At 44.7% G+C, this 15,523-nt stretch overlaps 1 protein-coding gene across 1 annotated transcript; it reads right to left on the reverse strand.

The window, feature by feature from the left end:
• Nucleotides 1-13,056: 13,056 nt before the first annotated feature.
• On the reverse strand, nt 13,057-15,176 carry NKX2-8 (NK2 homeobox 8). Its single transcript, XM_079309363.1, has 2 exons — nt 14,774-15,176; nt 13,057-13,675 (listed from the first exon to the last, which is right to left on the reverse strand). Exons 1-2 carry the CDS (start codon nt 14,937-14,939, stop codon nt 13,131-13,133), a joined length of 711 nt encoding a protein of 236 aa, XP_079165489.1. The 5' UTR covers nt 14,940-15,176; the 3' UTR covers nt 13,057-13,130.
• Nucleotides 15,177-15,523: the final 347 nt, after the last annotated feature.

A 15,523-nucleotide genomic window follows, 5' to 3' on the forward strand; every position in this document is an offset into this window, starting at 1 on the left:
GGTTGAGTGGGAAGGTTAAGATTTAAGATGCAATGCTTGAGTTAGAATTTACCTTGGAAAGTGGGGTTACATCCTCTTTTCTGCAGTTCTCCTCAAAGCCATCCTGCTTGCCTGCTCTGAAGATCTAGTCTGCAAAACTGGACTCAGAGCCACAGTGTTCAGCCCAGACCTATCAGTAATATTGCTTGTGCCCTGATTTACACTGACAAGAATAAAAACAGAAAGCAATTAATTGTGTTGCCTGGCCTCCTCTATGTCACCAGTCATTCCATGTCACTCTGCCTTGAGCCTTAAATGTGGATTGCACAGGGGCTCCAGTCTTCTTTAAAAGTCTTTACATCAGTCAGTTACTTGCACATTTCCAATGGTATGAGCTGCTCCAAGATTGGGGTTGTGTGGTTTTCAGCCTCCATTTTTGTTCTGACTTTCTGCCTAGATTGAAGAGGGGTGTCCTCTAGGAAGACTAGAGCACAGCTGATCCTGTGGATCAACCCTATTACTGCAAAGAGTTCAGGAATAAAATACCTTCACATAATTATTCTCATAATAACCCTGTGTGTCTCTGGGAAGAGATCTTTATGATACAATGAAATGATGTTTCAGTCTTGTTTTTGTTAAGCTAAGTTGAGATAATTTTTCAAGTATATCAGCTTTTTATTTTGATCTTTCTTGGGTTGGTTTGTGGCTCTTGTTTACATGTTCTCCTGCAATGTGTTTTGAAGATCTGGATACAGCCAGTAGACATAGTGATCTAGCACTGATCTCATCAGAAACAGAGGTGGAGTGAAGTAACTTCCTTCCTCTGGCTTTCTTCAAAATCCAAGGATTACACAAGCCTTTTTCACCCTGTATTTGTATGTCAGTTTCCACTGAACTGATTTACTAAATCTCTTTCAGGCTCTGCTTCCCAGCTACCTTTTCCCTATTCATTCTGTAGTACCAGCATTTTTCAGTCCTTGCTGTACTCCTTTCCTGTGGCAGTATGAAAATGTATTTTTAATGAGCAATTTTTCAAAGGAATATGGATTGCGTTTTATGGTTGCCCTTTTTATTCACTTTCTCCCATATACTTTGGGTGCCAGGAATGGGGAGGGAAATGGATGGCCCTTCAAGCTTCAACAAACGGATAGATTAACTCAGCCATGTTGCCGTTGAATCATTGGATCATAGAATGGCTTGAGTTGGAAAGGTCCTTAAAGATCCTCCAGTTCCAGCCCCCCTGCCATGGGCAGGAACATCTTCCACTAGACTGGGTTGCTCAGGGCCCCATCCAACCCAGTCTTGAACATTTTCTGGGCTGGGGCATCCACAACTTCTCTGGACAACCTGTTCCAGTATCTCACTGTGCTATTGACAGGAAAGAGAAAATATTTCTGCCATATGTGTATGTTTCAACTTGGGAAAATAATGTGAAGAGCTGGAAAAACACAAAACATTGTGCAATTGCCTTCTTAAGGATTTCCAGTAATTTATACGCTGAGGCAGAGATTTCATTGGAAAAATTCAGTATAATCAGTTACCTAAAGTTTGTATCAGTGTAAATAAGCCCCAGCAGCTGCCTACATTCTGGGATGTCCTGGTGTTTGAAGGGTGAACTTTGCAAATAAAAAAGACAAATATGTTTGCGTATGGGACAATTGTTTCTTATTTCTCCTAGGAAATAGCCTCTGGATAAGCATGAGGCAGATCATGAGGTTTTCATTGAAGTTAAACAAGTGCTAAAGTGCTTCCCTGAACAAGACAGGCCTTACCTATCATTCCAAAAGTACAGGTCAGTGCAGGAGCTTTTAGACTGTATACTTGGCTTCCAAGTACACCCCCAGCAGTGTTGAGTGTTTTCTGAAGTGTGTCATGTCCAGCAACACTGCATCCTCAATGCATTTACTTGCTTACTGTGTTATTTTTCTTCTCTTGTGGCCAGTGAATAAGGTTTATTGCCATATATTTAGTAAGCACCTGCTGCAATGTGGAGCCATTCCCCTGCTGACAGGCTTAGATGTTCTGCTATAGGTAAATACTGGTTTCATATCTACACAGTAAACAAAATAAACAAAAAAACCCCAACCAAACAAAAGCCCCAAAAACAAAACAAAATAAAAATCCCCCAAAACCACAGACATACAACAACAGCAAAAATGTTAAAATTAACCTATTTATTTTCATTATTTTTTCAATTGCTTTTGTTTCTGATAGCAAAAGTCATTTTCATTGAAGTTAAGATCTGCTATTCTTAATCCCCAGGAAAATGATTACTATCATTTAAGAAAATTATATTCTTCCTAATTAAGCTGTTTTCAGACAATTAAATTGCTTCCTGATTTCCATAATTGTCTCTTTGCTAAGATCTACCTCTTTCCTGATTAGCAAGGTAGAAAAAACCCTTTTCTTTTACTCCGTACAATATTTAGCAGTTAAGAAATATATTTCAGCAAATATAAGTCAGACTCTTCTTCCACATGACCTACCATATATATGCTGCTCTGGCTTCACAAAGTCAGATCAAATAGCAAAGGTGCCCAGGAGGGTGACCACAAAAATCACACTCTCAGTGGCTGCAGTCCTTATGCCTCTCCAGCCATTTCACCTGCACGTTGTCTAGCTGTGCAGTGACCACATCTGAGACTCCAGATCTCCCAAGTTTCCTCTTTTTTTTTTTTTTTTTTTTTTTTTTTTTTTACATTAGGGCACCAGCTGTTAATGTAGAGTCTAACACTTGTTATAATGTACAAGTGTCCTGGGGAATTATGGGGCTTCAGGAGTGCCATGTGGCTTTTGGCCTGTGCAAGGTGCACAGTGAAAGTCCTGTGAATCTCTCCACATTTGTGGCATGGCTGCCCCTGCAACTTCATGGGTGCTGCTCCAATCAATCCAGAGGGCCAATACCCTTAAGCTGGGTTTTGAAGGGAAATATGTGCATGGGGAGCCACTGTTTCAAAGGATCTGTTGCTAATTTGGAATGCAGATGCTGGCAATGGACTGTTCTGACAAATAAAGATAGCTCTTTAGTCAAAGGCTATGGACTAGAGCTGTGTACATTTGAAGGGGGAAACGTCTATTACAAATACATCAGTGTCAGGTGATTAAATTAATCAGGTCAAACCTTCAGCTGGGAATGGATGGATGGATGGATGGATGGATGGATGGATGGATGGATGGATGGATGGATGGATGGATGGATGATGTTCCTGCTGCTATGGTGGTGAGCACCACCTGAGTAGAGGGCTCATGATGCTTTTAAAGGTAGGGTTAAGGCTGAAGGGACATTTCCATCACAGCTGAACACATGAGGGACAGATTATTTTATAACAGGCCTTTGAAAATGTAGAATTCATCAACTCATGATTTTCACAGCTCTGTCTGTAATATTTTCAGTGTCCCAGTCCTCGAGGTCAAGTGATGAAGTTGCAACACATGCAAACACAAGCCATTTTAATTCTCACTGGGCTGAAAGATCTTTTCTGAAAAGCCAAAATGGATCAAACAACATTTAAAATGTAACAAAATTTCTCTTCAAACAGAAACTGGGAGGCAAAAAAGTTATCCCTTTTTCTTTAAATGTCATGATTATTTTCATTGGCCTCATGTTTTTTGAGATCTGACTCATTGCTTTTTAACACTTGTGTAGCATGCTCTTGAACATGTGGCACAGGCACATAAACACAGTAATACAGCCAGAAAGATTCTTTCATTAGTGTGGTGGGTTGACCTTGGCTGGACACCTGGTGCCCACGAAGCTGCTCTACCACTCCAGCTCAGCCAGACCCTGCACAGTTACAGATATTCATGTGAGTCTTAGGTATCTCCAACAGTCTCCTTCCTTTTCCATTTCCAATCAAAAGAAAAAAGTCCTGAAAGCAAATGGTTTTGCCTTTGTGATGTGAGGAGCTGCTCAGTTGCAATGTCAAAGGACATTGTTATTATTAACAGCCTCTTTTGTCTTTCAAATTGTTCCATGGGAACTGATTTTATATGAGCTTCATTTCTCTGTTAATAATTGTATGAGAGGAAAAGTAATGGTGGTCAAAGGCTCTGGCACAGCCAGCATTGAAAGAAGCACAGATGGCAGAGCAATAGTTAAAGAGCAGAAGTCCTGTGGGACTAAGGAGAACGAAAATGAGGGAAAGATGGAACCACTTAGTCCACAGGGGGGTTTTGAGAGTCAAGCCTCTGCTTTCAGCCTCATTTTTGTTGTCTTCAGGAATGCTGATGCTCATTTTCTTCAACTTTCTGCCTTTTTCACCTTGTGCTTTAACAGCCTGTCTCAAAGGGTGCTAATGAAGTGCAAATAAGTTTTGTCTGTGGAAATACTACAGAAAATACAATGTGTGGGAAGCAATCCTTCCCAACACCTGCATGTCCCCTCCAAACCAAGGGCTGAGCTAGCTGAAGTATGTTATGAGTGATACACAGATGATCAGTAAGCTCTTTGCTTGGCATCCCTTTTTCATTATACTGCCATTTTAGAGAAATGTTTTTATAGCCTCTGCTTGATTTTTCATCAGATCCCTTCCTCCCTGTGATTCCTCCCTTCCTGCTTCCTACAGAATGTGGCCAGCTGGTTACTGCTAAATTTAAACAAAGATGTGCTACTTGTAACTCTTCATGCACACAATATTACTAGTCTAACTCATCTAGCAAGAAGTACTTCTATTTTGATGTGCACAGAAACTGTAAGCCCAGATGAAGGTCAATGAAGGCTGTTGCATAGATAGATCATGCTGACAGGGAGTGCTCTAACTGTATTTTTGCAGCAAAGTGCTGATTCAGTGGAATTGGGAAATTTGAGGGTACATGTGAATACTGTTCAATATGTGGGAGCTTGATGGGAACTCGGGTGTCCAAGGGAAATTCGCTGAGCAGCTCCAATAACAGCAGCACAGCATGGCCCAGGTCTCCATCAGTGCTGTAATTCTGCCATGCTGATGCACAATAAAACACCCAACATCTCCTGTGAAATAGAAATCCTCCTTTCTCATCAGCTCTAATTACAACAGCATACCATGTTTAAACAACCCATAAAAGAGGGCATCAACAAAGAAGTGACTCCTTGCATCTCTGAGATTCATGCAGCATCCAAGAGCTCAAACATCAAGGAGAAAACAGCAGGTAGTTTAACTCCCAAGATCTCTCCCCTGCTGTTGTTATCATTGACAATGAAGGCAGTGTTGTAAGTGCAGAGTGCAATGGACAATTCATGCACTTACCATATCTTGCGCTCTAGCTACAGGCGTGTGATTTTCTGAAGAAATGATGACAGGATCAAACATATTCTGGCAGATACTCACAAAATCAGAGCCCCTTTCACTCAGTAAATGACTGTAAAAATGCTTTGAAGATGACAATAAAAAGTTATTTAATCATGTTCAAAACAGAAGCACCTGCCAAGTCAATATGCCATTTTTTTCACATGATTGGCTGATACAGTGACAATAGTGAAAAATGCAAAGTGAGGCTGTTAGGAGCAGCTACTGGCCTGATTCCATAGTAGGCATAGCCTGATGGTGGAGAGAGAGAGAGCAAGGAAAGAGGAAAGAAAAAGCAAGACAGACACACACATTTCCTCAGCCTCCTGGTTTTTCAACTCTTTTCCCAGCTGTTACAAGGTGCCCTTGGAAACCTAGTCTGAAGATGTCCTTAGCAGCCCCTATTTTCTGTGAAGTCAGTGCTAGAGGGAGAAAGGACAAAAGGAGATCAAAGGGAGACCTCAGACAGCGTGGGTGATTTTCGTGCTGCTGTAGCACAGGGGAAAAGGTGCTGGGGAGCAGGGTGAGGATCAGCCCTTCTGCTGTCATCACTGCCTTAGGATATCTGCACACTGGTGGGTGGGTGCTGCTAGAAGGAGACACATGGAGTGTTATGTGCAGCTGGCTGCAGATTTTTCAAGCAGCCCAGGAGAGCCAGCACCTGCCACCAGCAGTGTGGGCTGTGGGGCCACATCATGCAGCAAACAAGAGCCTGTACTGCTGACAGCCTCACCACTACCCTTGCAGCTGCATCTACCCCAAATGCAGCAACTCTTCTAGGCAAGCCATTTACCTGGTGGCTGGCATATGCAACTGCAGCATTGAAGAGCTTTCTAGCTACACCTGGTGCAAAACCCTCTTTTTGATACTGATTGATTTGGCTCTTTCACGATTATCTGAAAGGAAAGTAGACCAAGAGTGGTGATAATTGGCATTCTGGTACCTGGAGCCCACCAGGTAGCAAATATAAATGTTCATACTTAAAGATCAGAAGGGTCAGTTCTGAGCAGGCACTGTCATCTCTAATGCACTATGAGCCATGGGGATCCCTGGAATTCATTCTCAGCACAAGGCAAATATCTGTGACAAAATGAGAACATGTTTGTTCAAATATTCCATGAATTTTTTTCAGAGTCAGGAATTTTGTCACCAAATCCTGGTAAAAAAAAGACCTTATTATTCTACTAGTTATGAGTGGCAACAAATTTCAGAATAGGTTTTTTTAAACTATTGTACTTCATTAAACTTTGCCAGCTGAACAGAAAGGTCTTTTATGCACAAGATTATGTTTTCTGAGTGCTTTTGCTTCAGTTGCTTCATCAGCCTCTTTGGTAAGCTGGAATAGACAGGACATTGACCCCCAACCTTCACTCCATCAGGATGATGGCCAAGACTTCATCTTTCCTGCAGCTCTTCCACAATGGCTCTTGGGTGCTTCAACATATTTTTTAAAAATAAACACCAGAATAATATTCCTGTAGTGTCTTGAAATTTCAGAATTTCAGTGTACTCAAAAACTCAACTCTCTGTTGCCCAAGGAACACTTAAACTATAGTACTCAAAGATGAAAACAATAACAAAATCTAGGTTTCTTTGAAGCATAGACAAAGTTATTTTTCTGTAGCCAAATTTGAACACAAAAATGTGGCAGTATTCACAGACACAGACACATTGAGTCTGAAGGTTACATAGTACCAAAATTATTTCTCCAAGATCATTATATTGGACATGAGCAAAGAAAAGAGAGTACTGAATTCCTGGTTTAAAAAGAAAATAGGGAGGGAGGAAAGAATATTAACATCATCTCAGCCACCAGTAGAAAGCAGGTAAACTATGCACACAGGAAATACTTGTGGGGATGAAGGCAGAACTTCAACATTAAAGATCCCAACAGTAGCATCCTGAGGCCAGTGTAGGAGAAATAAAGGGAAAAGCTGAGTAAAAGTAGTCACATCCACCTTTAATTGTACATAAAAATAGCACAGAAGGATGTCTGATAACATGAAACTCCCTGAAAGCAACAGAGAAATGAAGAAATCATGAGAACCTCCCAAATGATGCCCAGTGGGCAGTAGCAGAGGAGTTTGCTGAAGTGTGATGGCAAAGCAATCATCATAGACTGCATTTTGCAGAAAACAGATGTGTCCAATTAGGAGCTCTACACGAATGCACACAAACAACAGAAGGGTTTTTTTCTCTCCAGATCAATATTTTATTATACTTTTGAGTGGTTATATTCATGATTTAATAAAATTGTGATTAGTCTTGAATATCATAAAGCCACCACCTTACAATGCCCCCACCAACTCAAACAGGAAAATAAGGACATAAGAGCAAAACTGCATTCCCAGTATAAAAAGTCAGATGCTTCCTGTCAACAAATATTGCATTGTGGGAATGTCAAGAAATCATTTTTGTCCACACTGTGAATTGATCAGCAGGGCTGTCCTGCATGGGAGATGCCATTGACTGTTCAAAACCAGCATGGACAGTCCCATGAAAATGCATCCTGTGCACCAAAAGTGGTGAGGAGATTTATTTTTTTCACTGTTGTTACTGGTTTTCCTATGTCTTTTTACTGTGTTTCTCTGTTTCTTCTCTCTTTTGAAGTATTACTCATCTAGAATCAAATTCTGTCAGATTCTGAAGAGGATCTTTAACTCTGAAGTTTAAGATTAGATTGAGCAAAGACTTGTGAAGAAATAAATTATTAGGTCTCATTTTATTCAGGAAGGCAGCCTGAAACCAGTGTATGTCAGAAATGGACTTTTCTCTGTGTTGGCCCTGAATATTGAAAAACTTATAGCTGTGTTATGGAGATATTTTTGCTTTTTCCAGAACACTTTATGACCTCTTTTAAATAGAAAAGCACTGGAGAAAACAGGATGAAAACTGGCACAACTGCCAACATCCTTGGTCTAGACAGCTGATTTCCTTCATCTTTTAGAAGGCAATTGTGAGCCTGAATATGATAAAAAGCAACCTGTTCTCATAGCTCAGTAATCTGTGCTTAGTGGCAGACAGAGATCTCTTTAGGCTTGTTACACCCAGTAGATGTGTGATTTTCAAAATCATTTTAATAGTGTTGCTGTTGATCTGAGCTCCTCTGCTCTTGAGTGTTACTTGAGCTCTATGCTTGAGGAACATAAAGCAACTTTTCTGCTATGGGTAACTCCATCCATTACCTCCTTTCCCACAAGAGGTTTGTTTTAAACTCAGTTTAATTCCAGCCAGCAACTAAATACCACAAAGCCAGTTGCTCATTCTGCCACTGAGGGGATGGGGGAGAGAATTGAAAGGAAAAAGCGGGAAAATTATTGGGTTGGGATAAAGCAGTTTAAGAAGGAAAACAAAAATTACACAAAGCAAAACAACTCACTTCTTCTCATGGGCAGGCAAGTGTTCATCAGAGCTCCATCAATATAACAGTTACTAGGGGAAACAAATTCCAGAGGTCTTTCCCTCCTCCTTCCTCCAGCTTTATATGCTTGAGCATGATGCCCTATGACATGGGATATCCCTTTGATTAGTGGGGATCACCTGTCCCAGCTGTGTCTCCTCCCACATTCTTGTACACCCACAGCTTTCTTACTAGTGGGGCAATATGAAAACGAGCCACTGTAAGGACATTAACTTCATCCCAGCCAAAACCAGCACAGTGAGTCAGAAGCCTCCTGAAAGTTACATGAGGTGTCTGGGGTCCTCCTGCCATTGCTGATATTGGTGGCACTTGAGGTTTTGTCTTTTTTTTTTTTTTTTTTTTTTTTTTTTTTAATGTCCAGTAAGTGAAGTGGAGTCTTTGTTTTTAAATTCTTTGTTCATGGCAAGAATTCTGCCCTTGTAGTGACAGAGTTCACTACCTGATGGCCAATATGTATGGGACTGGTCCAATGCTCAGGGATTGGAAGCACTATCTGAGGAAAAGGAAATTGCAATTTCTAGGCTTTTGTAGAAAGTCTGAGTACCATGACTAAGGCTCAGAAACTGCTATTCCTTGTATCTTAGCTGTTCCCATTTCTCAAGAAGCAGCAGCTATCAGGGACTCAAGTCCAGTAAGATATTATCTCAAACAATGAACTGCAACTTGTGAAGGTCACTGAGTACAGGGAGAGCCAGAACTAGGCTTCTCCACAAAGAGTTGGACACCACCTGTTATTGAAAGCAAAGAGAGCTCATTGTGATCCTAGAGCATCAGCTGAGCTCCCAGCAGAGGTGGAAGGCCTATTCCTATGAAATGCTACAAGGCACAAGAGTATGTAATTCCAAAAGTTTTCACAGACCTGACCTACACTTAGTTAACAACCCAGTCCAGATGGGTCATTAACCAAAACATACATTCTGCAACGCTGCCAGGACCCTTTCCTAAATCAGTGAGAGTGATTTCACAATCACAAGAGTGATTGATTGATCAATCACAAGAGTGTTTGGAGCATGGCAGAGTTCTGCTTCAGAAGTAATGTTTTTAATCTGTTGTAATTTTTAAAATGCATGGTGGTATATATATATATAAAGACAAATGATGGATGTGCATTGGCAGGGACACACTCAATTTGTTCATGAAGTATCACAAAGGGGCTTGATCATATGCTCTTTCAAAACTATTGTCCAAAAAATAGAGGCAATCTGGTGACTTGTTTTAGTGTCTTAGTTCTAAGTTAACAAGCATGAGCCCAGGGGCTCCCACTGAAACAGGGCTGGGCCTTTGCAAAACCAATAGTTTATTTACTGACTAAGAATAAAGCACCCAGGAGTATGTTTGTAGATGTTAGCAATGCATTTCATTAGCTGAAGGTGGCATTAGGTCTTGATCATGGTATGCTTATTCATTAGCTTCAGTGAAATTCACTGGTCTGTTTGCAGGGTGAAAGTAACAATAAGACCTGATGGGGGGAAAGAAAAAGGCAGAAACTGTGCATTCACCCCTTTGAGGAGGAGGCAAAAAAATCCAAACCAACAGCTGGGATTATATTATGCCTTATCAAAAAATAAGTCAAAGTAACCGAAAATACACTGAAAGGCACTAAGTTCCTCTTGCCCTAAAGCTGTTATCAATGGCACTTGTTAAGTATCTCCTAGATACAGCTTAACCATTGGCAAAATTAACTATTTTCCTTGCTAAATGCGCTTAAAATTGGACAGATTAATTTGTTTCTGTCAGGAAAACATAATACTTTCGGCCCCACCCTATCCCCTCCACAACTTTTCTTTACTGTAAATCTCCTTGGACTATTGAATTGTTTCATTATTTAATACATTTTTCTTTCTACTTGGATGCATTAAAATAAGGGAGTTGCTTTTCTCTATGCTTGACCATGACTCTGCCATCTTCTCTGCAACCCTGCTGAAATGACTTCACTCACCCTGCAAGAGCACCTCGTTAGCCTTTGCCTGTGCCTGGGAGTTGCACCTTTCCCATTCCCTGGATTTGATAAAAGGCAACACAGCACAACAAAATGTGCAAATAGCATATTTTTTATGAAGAAACCCAGATCAGGTGACATTGCAGCCAGTGATCAGAGAAAATCACTGCAACCTGGGATTGGGAAGGGACACCCCCTGCCATTACCTGGATGCACAGTAGATCATAAAAGCAGTAATTTAAGGAAGCCCTCCTATTTTACAGAGCCTTCATATGGCCATGTGTGGGTTCCTGGACAGGACAGCAGCTCAGATGAGCGAGGAGCTAGGGAAGGACCCTTCCAGGTGAGATGCTGTAAACACTCGGCAGGGTAGATTTGTGCTGAGGACGAGCAGTCTGGTCCCGTTGTCTTTGTTTCCTTTTCTAATGTCGCACTACTTCTACAGATGATACTGCTGCATAGCTGGGTCACAAAGGGTTAAAATGGAAGGCAGCATCTGTACTTTTAAAACTACATGCGACAAAGTCCATTGCTTGAAGTCTGAGTCCTTTCTCCCCTCCGCCCCTCCCCAGCTTCCAGTAATCATTTATTATAGAAGGGTTTTATGATACAAATTTGATAATCTCCCATACACATTGGCACTGTTCTAATTGGAGTTGTAAGCCCATAAAATTCAAGCCCTTTGTTTTCATGAAGGCCACAAGGTTTTAAAAGATGCTATTGTACCGCCTAAAACCCATAAAATTGTCACTAGGGACTGATTAAACAGTCCTGAATTGAAACAGTGCGGATTTTGTCTAGGTCCTTTTCATGCACAACAATGGTCTTTTCAACCTCCAAGACAAAAGGAGGTTTAAGGAGCGATTCTCTGGGAGATTCTTCTAAGATAACCCCATCCATATGGGAGACAAGGTGGCCAGCAGCTGAGACGAAAAAAAAAAGAGATTTCGGATGGCAGGAGGAAAAATAAAGGGAAAGGGGCGGGGGAAAGACAACAACAACAACCAAAAAAAAAAAAAAAAAATCAAAACCCAACAACCAACCAAACAATAAAACCAAACCCAGGTGACACAGAAGCTATCACAGCCCAGAGGCCTGATCCGCTCTGCGCCTTCGTCTTAGCACACGGTTCCCTGTCCAAGCAGGGAAGGGATGTAGGTGGGAGGACTGGCGTCCCTTCCTTCTCCCCAGCCTGTCCTGCTCTGTCGCTGGGTCTGATCCTCCCTCACCGAGGACAGAGGCGACAACAAGCCGCCCAGGTGGGGAGTGCTGAACTCTGTGTAAGATAGGGCTGGGAGGAGAGCGGGGCCATTCTGGCGGCGGAGGCGGCCAAAATCTCCCACGGAAACCAGTGTGTGCTTTTGGTCGCCTCCTCATCCGCGACGACATCAGCAGCACCTCCCAGCTTCGCTCTCCGTGGGCTCCCCACGATGTCTAGGCAGCACACTACATGTCAGAGACATACCTCGTCCAAAATTGTGCCCTTCCAGGGAAGAAATTTTAAAAAATGTGATAAAATCCCCACTCAGATATCTTTTGCGGGTCCCTTTCCGTCGACCTTTTCCTTGGCTTTGTCTGCATCAGTCCCGGTGGAGTCTTTATCCCAAATATTCCCTCCGCGTCCGTGGTCCGCAGGTGCTGTTGGAGGGATGGAAGCAGTCGGTCTAGTCCTTATTTCAGGGACCTGGGTTTAGCTCTGTAGGATGTTTTAAGGCTTTTCCTCCATTGGCGGTTGGCAGAAAAGATATATAATTATTTTCACCCCGAAATAATAAAATCGATAGTTTATCACAAAACATAATTTTTTTTTGCTATCCTTCCCCAGTCGGAATTTGGAATGGTTTCAGGCTAACGGAAAGATTGTTTTAATTCTGAATCCTGTCTTAGTGGCTCTAAGGAAGACATCGCCGCTTAAAACGCAAAGTCGTGGGGAGCGGGGGTCTCCAGAGAGGGAGGCTCCGGGCTCACGCTTCTCGTAGGAATTATCACCGCGTTTACAGTGAGATGCTTGCAGCAAAATTTATTTACCGTTTACCGGCTCATATAGATAAAATAAACGAACCTGGAAGTCAAATTCGACAGGAGACAACTATTTAAGATTTTATAGCACAGAAGTCAAGCCTACGAAACAGGAATCTTTTTGAACCGTCACAACTACACTTCTCCGCCGGGACAAACTTACTTGCGAAAAATCATTTTATTAGTCGCTGGAAGAGTCAACTATTTTAAAATACACTAAGTGTCTAAGATGATCATTAATTTTTAACATGGAATCTCTCGAACAGGAGGAGGAGGAGCAGAGGCTTTACAAAATTCGCGCCTCACGCGGCACCCTCGCCCTCGGGTGAGGCCGGCGCAGGGGAGCGTGGCTCCGGCCAGCTCCGTCCGGGCCTTTGGCCGCCCCGGAGCCGCGCTCCGCCGCCCGGCCCGCGGTGCCCCGGCGCCTTCCCCGCGCCACAGCCCGGGGCTGGGGCGGGCCGCCCCCGCCCGTGGGATGAGTCCGGCCCCAGAGGGCAAAGTGCCGCTGTCACCATCCCCAGGAGACCACGGCGGGATGCGCTAAGTGCTGGTACGCGGGGAAGACGCCGAGGGCGGCGGCGGGCGGGCAGGCTCGGTAGCCCTGCAGGGCGAGGGCGGCCTGGGCGCTGCATCCCGCCAGGGCGCAGCCCAGCTTGGGCCGGGCCGCGGGCGCCGGTGGGCTGGCGGGGCAGCCGCGGCAGGGCTCCCCGTCCCGCACCAGCACCGGCACCACCACCCGGCGCAGCAGGGCGGGCGGGCGCGGCTGCGGGCTGCCGGGGCCCTCGCTTCGCGCCCGCTTCATCTTGTAGCGGTGGTTCTGGAACCAGATCTTCACCTGTGTGGGGGTGAGGCTCAGCAGCCGGGCCAGCTGCTCCCGCTCCGGCGCCGAAAGGTATCGCTGCTGCCGGAACCGCCGCTCCAGCTCCAGCGTCTGCGCCTTGGAGAAGAGCACCCGCCGCTTCTTCTTCTTCTCCTCGGCCTCCGAGCCGCGGGCAGGGAGCGACCTTTGGGTGGAGTCGGGCAAGCTCATCTCCGGGCCGCTCTCGTCGGAAGCTGAGGACAGCGAGTGGGTTAGAGAGAGGGAGCAGCCGGGGCCGGAGAGCGAGGCAGGTACCGAGGAGGCCGCCGAGAGTTGAAACGCCTCTCGCAGGGAGAGCCCTGGCTATCTAGCGGGGCGGATTAATCCCAACAGTTAAGAGAGATGTGAGCTAACCCCAGGAATACATCGAACCTAGCCCACGGGATGGAGAGTGCTGTCCTCCCGTGGGTGACCCGCTTTTCCCCGCCGGCAATCCCCTCGGGAGCACGATCGCTCCGCCGCGCACAGCCCGGGGATTGCGGGCTGCCAGCCCTCGCGTTTCCTGGCTACTGAAACAGAATATGGGGCTGCCTGGTCCTCTCATAACTGCTTTTCACTCTCCGCTCTATTACCTTAACATTTAACTTATCTCGGTGGTGTTCTAGCACCCATTCAAAGGACGATCTCCCCCTGCGCTCCCTGTGTGTATACACACAGGTGTACATTAAACGCCGTATAGCTGCAGCACAATATGTGTGTGCGAGGTGCGACCAATGTGCTGCACAGCTGGGTTTGCGAGCTGCAGCCTGCCCGCCGCGGCGGCAGGTGCGTGGGTCTGGGCGGTGGCGCGCAGGGCGCTCCGCGACAGCTCGCCAGGCGAGGCACGGGAGGATGCTCGGCTTTCCTCTGCGGAGCGTAGGGTGGCCTCAAACCCTTCAGCACAAAAAATCGGGATTTTTTGCAATAGTGAAGCGGCGGTAAAAAATAATCCGGAAAGTGAGCTTAAACGATAAGCGCACAGAGAGAGGTGGACACAGCCTGAGGCTTTGGTTTCTGAGATAGCTGGGAACATGCACAGACCTACCAAAAAATTCCCCCTCAAAACCTCCTAAAATAACACACACCAAACCCCAAACCCCCTTTTCTGTCTTAAAATCGTGGCCGGGACATTTCTGCTAGTTCGTTGTTGCAGTTCAGTAATATTTTATAAAATTACCAGCCTGTATCTCCCCGATCCTGTAGGCTATGTACACTGTCAGTTCGCTGCTTCGCATCTTCCTCAAAGGAAGGGGGGGAAACAAATAAAAGGTAATTTTGCGGAGATGGAGCATTCCTGTCCGTTTTATACTCACAGGGATAGTGGTTTCTGTCTGTTTCTATCCACCCTCGATACGGCGAGCCGCTGTAGTTCTCCGCTGAGTGGTGATGGTCAGAGGCTTGCTTTATGCTATTAGCATCCTGCTCTGGTAAATCCAAAATGCTCCTCACTGTAAAACTGATCCTGCCAGATGTGGCCATGGTAGATTGTGCACACCCCCCCCAAAAAATATCACCCCAAACCGAATCCCCTTCCTTAAAAGCTGCGAGAAAATGATTGTGTCCAGTTACTGGGGAACCTCTCGGATCAAGAGGACCTTCCTTTCCATCGCCACCTAACCCCAAATATTAGTGTCGTTTACAGAGGTGTCCTGTTTATATAAACAGTCCTCCCCACTGCAAACACTGCCTGCTTTCAAACCGTCCCTGTCTATAGGATGCTAAGTACCTGAATTAGTCAAGTGCTAAAGCCCTAATGGGAGTAGGTGTAACCCCCCCTCCCGCCACCCCCATGAGAGAATAACCCGTTACCTCCCAAAGACAGCAGGAAACAGGCGTCATCATTACATATTCTGTCTGATTAGCCAAAAGTGGGGACAGATAATGGTAATTGTTAGCAGTGAATAACATCTTGGGTGGCATGTGGATGACCAACAACCACCCCCCTCCATCCGCCACCGAAGCCACCAGCGTCCCTTCTATCCGCAGACAAAGTGAATCCTCCCAGGACATCCGCAGAGCATGCCGAGTGCCCCCTCCCCACTTCTCCTTCTTTATTTCCCCCC

The sequence above is a fragment of the Erithacus rubecula genome (assembly GCF_903797595.1).
Source record: "Erithacus rubecula genome assembly, chromosome: 6".
In the NCBI taxonomy this organism is placed as follows: Eukaryota; Metazoa; Chordata; class Aves; order Passeriformes; family Muscicapidae; genus Erithacus; species Erithacus rubecula.

Bases quoted from the DNA above. Each gene is read 5' to 3' on its own strand.
- NKX2-8 (XM_079309363.1), bottom strand. From the start codon at position 14,939: ATGGCCACATCTGGCAGGATCAGTTTTACAGTGAGGAGCATTTTGGAT. The intron at 13,676-14,773 runs GTGAGTATAAAA...CGCTGTCCTCAG, and splicing joins AGACAGAAACCACTATCCCT to CTTCCGACGAGAGCGGCCCG.